Here is an 8982-nt window from a genome sequence, read left to right as displayed (position 1 = left end):
TAAAGTTCTTCCATGGTCAAGGTGTTAGACAGTGCTGGTTACATTCAGTCTTCCAGATTCTTTAAGTCTAGTAGTGGCGAATCTGATATTCTGTCAGTCTGCATACTTTCATCTCTAGGCCAGGCTGTTCCTGATTGTCAGAGTATATATATATATATATATTTTTTTTTTTTTAAGGAAGGGATTAGATGGAAGCTTAAAACCTTGGTTTAACCTCTGAGCTATTAGGTGGGGTAGAACAGAGGAGGAGAAATTAGGTGTGGATGAACAGCAAATATGGTCATGGAAATCTCAATACTTTGTTAAATCCAACCACAGAAACAGCTTGTTTTAAAATTTAAAGGGAACATTACTCAATTCACTGCCATTTACAGCGGTGCCAGTTAGTTTGAAAAGTGTTGGCTCTCTCTATTATCCCTCCTTCCTCAGAGAAAAGGAGACTGGGAAGACTCCTCATTCCCCATGGAGAGCACGATTCTTCCTGGGCGCTCTGGTTTGGCTTTCTCCTTCCAGTTTAGGAGTTTGGTCTGTTTTCTCTGACGGTGCTGCCCTCACCACTAATGACAAAGCTGCGTGAACTGGACACCATGAGTGCTGGGGTCAGCTCTTCAGGGCCCTCTATCTTTGGCTGGTGGTCTCCACCTGTAGACCTTTGCAAGTCTGTTTCCTTCATGGTCAGTTCTGAGCCCGTTTCCCCACACTGCAGCGGGAGTAATGCCTGGTGTCTGGCCAGGGTCTCATTGCTTTTCTGGGCCTCTAGGGAGTTGTGGTGTGTGGAATTCCTGTGGGTCATGGCATTCTTTTGAGGTTCATCAAAGCTCAGTGAGAAGGTGACTGTGCCGCTGCCGAAGATGACCTGCTTGCATCTAGGCTGCTGGGCTTGCCGCTGCTGCTGCTCCTGCTGCGTCAAGGCCAGTGGCTGCTGCTGCTTCTGCCTCTCGGGCTGGGGGAAGGGGTCTTCGCTGTTGCTCTTGCTGCTTATGGAGGAGGATGGGGTGGAGCCCGTGGAGCCCCCGAGGCTGTTGGACCGCTTTCGAGAGACGTTGCTACGGCGAAGAGTGGCCCGGGCCGCCACCTTGAAGGCGTGGGCAGCAGTGCTGCAACGCACCTCCTCGATCGTGTTCCGGGACGGCTTGAAGAGGATGATGTAGACTTTGTTGAAGAAGATGCAGGCCAGCAAGCCGAAGCTGGCTGCCAGGATGGCGATCACCTCCACAGCCGAGACAAACTTGCCGTAGGTGCTGGCGTAGGCTGGAATGAAGGAGATCCAGACGATGAAGAAGATGAGCATGCTGAAAGTGATGAACTTGGCTTCGTTGAAGTTCTCCGGCAGCTTCCGTGACTTGAAGGCAAAGAAGAAGCAGACAGCAGCCAGCAGGCAGGTGTAGCCAATCAGGAAACCCAGGGCCATGAGTGAACCCTCATGGCACGTGATGAAAATGATCTCGTCCTCCAGCTCGTGGTTGCGGTAGCTTGATGGAGGCGCAGTGTAGAGCCAGATCACACAGATGACGATCTGCATGAAGGTGCAGAGGAAAACCAGCAGGAACTGTAGGTTGAGACCCCACCACTTACGGTGAAAGCTAGTGGGGATCTTGGCCTCAAACACTAGGAGGACACGGTTGGTTTTCACCAGGATGCACGAGATGCAGAGCACGAAGCTAATGCCAAAGGCAGGCTGGCGCAGGCGGCACGTCCAGTCCTGGGGCTCACCAATGAAGAAGAGCGAGCTGGAGAAGCAGCAGAGTAGGGAGAAGAGGAGGAGGTAGGAGAGCTCCCTATTGGTGGCCTTGACAATGGGCGTGTTACGGAACTTGATGAAGACCCCCAGCACAAAGGCCGTCAGGAAGATGCCCAGCACAGCGAAGAGAGTGAGCGCGATGCCAAAGGGCTCTGTCCATGACAGAAACTCGATTTCCTTGGCAATGCAGGAAGTGTGGTTCTCATTGGACCAGAAGTCATCGGGGCACTTGTCACAGGCACTTGCATCTGTAAGATGGTCCAGTGAAGAGTTAGTTACTGTGTAGCACCGACTAATGTTGAATGTATGTGTGTATTGTGTGCATATAATGGTGAGGGTACATAGACTATTGGATGTGGTTAATTTACATTTTTTATTGATGAAGTAATTGTGCTTTTTACACTATCAAATAATATAGTGAGTCCTGACTTATGTTTAATAATGCATTTAGTTAATTTCATGACTGTTTTATTTATTTCCTTTTGCATGTTGGGATGGGGGTGGTGGTGGCACATGTCTTCTTTAACCCTATCTGCTGATGGCTTGTATCAGAAAATGGTCAACCTTGCTGGACAGGTGACTGCCCTGCACACTAAAGATGTGTCATAGTTCATTTACTTTTTACAGAGTGATTCAAGCTTAACCTGACTTATTTTGGATACATGGATGGGCTCTGTAGACATGCCAGGATAAAAAGGCTTCCATTAAGGTCAAGGCAAAGTATCGCCTACTTGTGACCTGAGCCTTTCTCATGCCACGTCTATGGGTTTCTAATGAGGGGCTTGCTGACTCTTTCAATCAACCAACATTTAGTTAGTCTCTCTATGTTCTAGGCAGTGTGTGGTACCAAGAAGCAAAAGGATCCTGGGCTTTGTGGTCAACTATCTGGATGGGAAGTCTAGCCTGGCCATTTACTAGTTGTATCACTGTGGTTAGTTTCCTGCAGCTCAGTTTCCTCACCTGTAAAACAGACACGGCAATGACTTTGTTATGTGGTGAGGAGATGATATAATAATTACAACTAATATTTATAAAGTGCTTTCAGTATGCCAATCATGGTTTTATGTAACAAACACTTATCTAGAATTTACCATGTGTGGTGCTGCAAGAAAGATAATGTGCTGGACTGTAAGGTCAGTTGGAGCTGGAAGGTTGGAAGTTTAAATCTACCAACCACTCCTAAGAAACCCTATACAGGGTTGCCATGAGTTGGAACTGACTTGATGGCATTTAACAACAACAGCAATTACCAACATTAACTAATTTTATTCTTAAAACTCTTTTAGATTGAATTATTATCTCCAGAGCCCTGGTGTGGCACGGTTGGTTAATGCACTGGGCTGCAAAGTCCACTTTGAACCAGGAGGCCTGCAGTTCAAGTTCACCAGCTGCTCCTTGGAAACCCTATACAGGATTGTTATGGGTCAGAACTCTACTCAACGGCACTTTGCTTAATTATTATCTACACTTTATAAAAGAAGAAACTACACTTAATTATTGTCTACACTTTATATAAGAGAAAAAACATGTAAGATTGCCACTAAGTATTCAACAAACAATCTATAACGACCTATTAACTCTGGAACCAGGAACAGACAGAGCTTTGTCTGTTCAGGGCCACTGAACAAAAGAAAAGGAAGGAAATATTGGAAAGTAGTCCCAGGTGTTCTAATAGCGTAGTGGTTATGAATCGGGCTGTGAACCACAAGGTCAGCAGTTCGAAACTACCAGCTGCTCCGCTGGAGAAACATGAGGTATTCTGCTCCCATAAAGATTAACAGCCTCGGAAACCCTGTGCAGGGTCACTATGAGTCGGAACCGACTCCATGGCACATAACAGTACCAAAGGGAAGAGGAAGATGTATAAAAGTGGAGTTTGTAAGCTTGTAAGGTATTAAGATGGCATTCAACATTCCTTTTCCATCCTCACCAGTGCCAGGCACAGTGCTCTGCTCAGACACACTTGTTACATGAGCAGCTGTGCTAAGCACCATCTCAGCCCAGCCCTTTCATGGGCTTTGTTGATCACAGGCACTGAAGTGGACTGAGGTCTGCACAGTGTCCTCCAGGGATGGGTCCTCTACCTGTCTCATCGCTGTACTCCCCATCAGGACACTCCACACACTCAAAGCAGCAGGTGGGCTCCCCCTCAATGATCCCTTTCCTGGTCCCTGCAAGGCAGTCTCGGCTGCAGTTGGAGAAGGGCACCTGGAGGGCAGAGAGCACAGAGTGAGTGGTCGTCTTACAGCATCGCTGACACATGCAAGAGGGAGGAGTTTGGGACAGGACCTGTGTGATGACTGGGCCAATTCCAGGCAAAGGGGCCAGCGACTCGCGTTCCTGCTTCCTTCAATAGACATGCCTAGGGGCTTGTGGACCAGCTGTACACACACACACACACACACACACACACACACATACACGCAAACATCAGTGGGATTCTAGGATGATTGAGTGTTGTGAATCTACACAGTAACCAAAAAGCTTGCAGAAAGAATTCTCCCCAACTGCAGCCCTTTCAGATCCCAGAACAAGACGCCTGTTTATTCACCATGCCATTAAACACGTGACAGAAAGTAAGAGATGCAGGTACATGGACCCATCACAGGAGGTGTTGATGCAGGAGAAAATTTGCTTGAACATGAGACTCTGAAGTTTGCAGTGAATGATATTCCTGCAATTTTATTTTAGGCTTTATAGGGAGGTCCCAGGGATCTTTGTGACAACCCAGCAAGACAGGCAGGGCGGATACTGTGCTCTCATTTTACAGGTTAGGTTAGCAACTTCTCTAACATTACCTATGGTGTAAATTGAGGGACCAGGACTAGCATCTGTTTCTTCTTGCTCCTAGTTCATAGCTTTTTCGATTCATCTGTGCTCAATGGCTAAATTATGCAGTCCATTCCCACACATTAGAAAGTAGATGACCACATACCAACCTTGGCTTCTCTCATTTACTCAGACATGTGTCAAAGCAATTGTCAGAGGCAGGTTTAATCCATATATTTGAGCAGGAACTGCTAGAAGAACATATCCGTGTTGGAAAAAGTAAAGCTAGAATGCTCCTTGGAAGCTAGGATGGCTAACCTTTGGACATAGTATCAAGAGGGACTAGTCCCTGAAGAAGGACATTAGACTTCGTAAAGTGAAGGGTCAGCAAAAAAGAGGAATACCCCCATATCTTTGTTGCAGTTGGTCTGCTCAGTGCTTCTGCCTACTCTACCTACATTGCCAGACTGGCAAAGAATTTCTTAAAGAAGGTTCCCAGAAACCATCACACAACATTGCCCCTCATATCCCATTATTTAGAATTTAGTTATGACGTCACAGTTAGCTGAAAAGGAGGCTGGAATGTGTCATTTTTATCCTGAGCGGTCATGTTGTTGTTAGGAGCCTTCACGTTAGTATAGACTCATAGCAACCCTATGCATGACAATGAAATATTACCTTGTCCAGCACCAACCCCACAATCACTGCTATGCTTGAGCCCATTGTTTCTGCCAGTATGCCTATCCCTCTCATTGGGGTCTTCCTCTCTTTCTTTGACTCTCCACTTTACCAAACATGATATCCTTCTCCAGGGACTGGTCCCTCCTGATAATATGTCCAAAGTATGAGAGACGAAGTCTGGCCATCCTGGCTTACAAAGAGCATTCTGGCTGTACTTCTTACAACACAGATCATTTTGTTCTTTTGGCAGCCCATGGTACTTTTAATATTCTCCTCCAACACCATAACTCAAATGCATCAATTCTTTTACTTCCTTATTCACTGTCCAATTTTCACATGCATATTTCCATAGCTTGGGAAGGCACACCTTAGTCCTCACACTGACATTTTTGGTCTTTAGTACTTTAAAGAGGTCTTGTGCAACAGATTTGCCTAATACATTATGTCGTTTGATTTCTTGACTGCTGCTACCATAAGTGTTGATGGCTGATCCAAGTAAAATGAAGTCTTTGACAACTTCAATCTTTTCAATTTATGGATGTTGTTTATTGGTCCAGTGGTGAGGATATCTGTTTTCTTTACAGTGAGGTACAACCAATACTGAAGTCTGTGGTCTTTGATCTTCAGCAGTAAGTATTTTCAGTCCTCTTCACTTTCAGCAAGTAAGGTTATATCATCTGTATATTGCAGATTGTTAACAAATCTTCCTCGAATCTTGATTACATGTTTTTCTTCATATAATCCATCTTGTTAGATTATTTGTTCAGTACACAAATCAAATAAGTATTGTGAAAAAATACAACCTTGGTACACACCTTTCTTAATTTTAAACCATTTGGTCTTCCCTTGTTCTGTTCAAACAACTGCCTGTTGGTTTATGTACAGGTTCCTCATGAGAACAATTAAGTGTTCTAGAATACCCAATCTTTGCAATGCTATCCATAGCTTGTCATGAGCCACAGAGTCAAAAGCCTTTACATAGTCAATAAAGCTCAAGTAAACATCTTTCTTGTATCCTCTGTTTTCAGCCAAGATCCATCTGATTATCAGCAATGATATACTAGTTTCACATACTCTTCTGAATCTAGCTTGAGTTTCTGACAGTTTCTTGATGATGTACTGTTGCAACCATGTTTAAATAATCTTCAGCAAAATTTTACTTGCATGTGATATTAATATTATTGTTAGATGATTTTTTATATTATGCTCGGTTACCTCTCTTTGGAATGGGGGCACAGATATGGATCTCTTCCAATTGGTCTTCCAAATTTCTTGGCATAGAAAAGTCTCGTGTTATATCAGTTTGTTGAAATTTTTCAATTTATGCTCTATCAATTAATGGAGCATTGTGTTTTCCCAATATCTTTAATGCAGCTTGTACTTCTTCTTTCAGTACCATTGGCTCTTTTAAAAAAAAAAAAAAAAAAATTAAATTTTTTAATGTGATAGTTTACATGGGAGAACATTAGTTTTACATTCATCCTATCGTATATCGTTTCACTGCAATGGTTACAATCCCCTCCATGCATCATCAACCAACCAAAGGGTATACCCTGCAAGCCTGCCCCTCGGTCGTCAGCACACAGTCCTATTTCCTCTCTGCGTTTAAAGTCCCCAGCCTCTCCATCTCTCCATATCATTGTCTCTGCATCCATCTCTGGTGTCACTGCTTCTCTGGGTAGGGTCTGGCACTCCGCTTTTCTTCTTTGATGGTCCCAGGGACCTCCGCTCCTAGACTGCAAAGTTAATCACTTCCCTCTTTGCTACAAAACATCTACCTTTACATTTCCAACCTTCACAATTAGTCCTGATAACAATTATTCACTATTGTATCACAAATGACCTATCCTCATTTCCTTTGATCAACCCTGCCTAGACATATTGGATGTTACTCAGTGGAGATTCTACCTTTCTCTGTACCCTCTGGATCTAGGCTCCCTCTTGAAAACTTGTAATCCAGTTACTTCTTGCCTTTATAGCCCTTCATTTTGGGTAACCAATGTCCAAGTTGCCCATTCCTGTCTACTCTGTGTATGGAGGGGGTGGGAATGATCCTGACTGTAAAGATTTGTTCCCTCTTTGAGTTACTGCATCCATAAGTGTAGGTCAAGTTCATCAAATTGTATCAGATTACTCTTTTTTTCCTCTTCTTCTTCTTCTGGTTGAGCTCTGATCATCCAGTTATTGAAGCCAGGTCAAGTGGGTATTATCTGCAAGTGTGGGTGTTCTTGTGCATATGCCCTTTCTTCTTATCAGCTGGATGCTTCACTATCCACTCTAGTCCCCTGTGGCTATGTCACTGACTCTGGGCCCAAGAGTCCCCAGGTCTTGCCACACTGCTGGCCAACTAGGTCTCCACCAGGGTGCACAGGAATCTATTAAATGTTGTAGGGCTTAGCTCACAGCTTCATTGCTGTTTTTCCCTCACTTCCCCTTATTGGTGACAAACATGGTCACCAATCAGAGCATGTATTCCCATTGAGTCTTAGTCTTGGGAGGGGGATTGCACTGAAGGGACCTGACCACTTGCCATGATGTCTCCTGGGTGAGCACCTTGCTTGTTCTTGTAGTTACCAATTGGTCTGCCTATATTGTTTTGTATTTTTCCTGTTGGTCTTTCTTTCAAGAAGTATCTTCTGTTCTTATAGCTGCTCCAGGCTGGTCTGCTTGTCCTTTCAAGGGGAAATTTCCCACCTTTAAAGATTCTGGATGGGGTTCAGGATTCCACCAATGGTCTTATATAACGCAGAGGCTCCACAGGAAGCCTCCTTCACTGGGCAAGGTGTAGCCCCATTTTAGGTATTCTAATCAGTTATAGGCAGAAGATGGACTTACAGGCTTTCTATTGGTGATATTTCTGCCTCATCTTCTCTCTCTCCCTCAAGTGTCTATTTTATCATGGTATGCAAGGGAAACTAAGATTCAAAGGACAGCCAAGCATATTAACATTATTTCACCCGTTTCCCCATTCCAACCATGTCTCAATCCCTGTATCCCAGAACCCTGTTGTTCCAAGGTTGTGCATACATCATTTACCTCTGTCCCACTTAGCCCATGCAAACCTGCTTAACCGTTCCCCCATCAGCTTTTTTCTTCCATCCCCCCCTTCTTGTATATTGCTCCCCTCCCTAGCAACCAAACTATCCTGTGTCTATTCCCTGCCCTGTGCTCCACCTTCCACTCCCTTCCCTCACCTTACACCCCACATCCCAGTAACCAGCAAAGAATTTAGTATGGGTTCTTTTACTTAGTCTTTTACAGTAGTGGTCCTATGCAGTATTTCTCCTTTTGTTACTGACTAAGTTCACTCAACATAATGCCCTCAAGGTTCATCCATGATAACTGGTGGTTTGTAACTTCCTTGTTATTCTTCAAGGTAGCATAATATTCCATGCTGGTGTGTATGTACCAGAGTTTATCCATTCTTCAGTTGATGGGCACTTTGGCTGTCTCCATCTTTTTGCTATTGTAAATAGTGCTGCTATGAACATTGGTGTGCATATATCTACTTGTGTTATGGCTCATATATCTTGTGGGTAAATACCAAGTAGAGGAACTGCTGGATCAAAAGGTATTTTTATTTCCAACCTTCTGAGGAAACGCCATATTGCTTTCCAGAGTGGTTGGACCATTTTGCAATCCCACCAGCAATGCAGGTGTTTCCCAGTCTCTCCACATCCCTGCCAGCATTTATTGTTCTCTACTTTTTTGATCTTTGCTGTTATTGCTGGTGTGAGATGATATCTCATTGTTGTTTTGATTTGCATCTCTCTAATGGCTAGTGATCATGA

The 8982-nt window shown here is 44.2% G+C and overlaps 1 protein-coding gene across 1 annotated transcript in view; it reads right to left on the bottom strand.

The window, feature by feature from the left end:
* Positions 1-514: 514 nt before the first annotated feature.
* The window catches only part of CASR (calcium-sensing receptor), a 58611-nt gene continuing 50143 nt past the window's right edge, over positions 515-8982 (bottom strand). Inside the window, exons 5-6 of the mRNA XM_006869420.1 lie at positions 3826-3949; positions 515-1989 (exon numbers count right to left, since the gene is read on the bottom strand). Of these exons, the coding sequence (XP_006869482.1) occupies positions 515-1989; positions 3826-3949 (1599 nt within the window). The remainder of the gene's footprint in view (positions 1990-3825; positions 3950-8982) is intronic.

Source organism: Chrysochloris asiatica, unplaced genomic scaffold (genome assembly GCF_000296735.1).
Source record: "Chrysochloris asiatica unplaced genomic scaffold, ChrAsi1.0 scaffold00130, whole genome shotgun sequence".
Classification (NCBI taxonomy): Eukaryota; Metazoa; Chordata; class Mammalia; order Afrosoricida; family Chrysochloridae; genus Chrysochloris; species Chrysochloris asiatica.
Note: the sequence above shows the minus strand (reverse complement) of the source record. Positions and strands in the feature narration are given on the sequence as shown.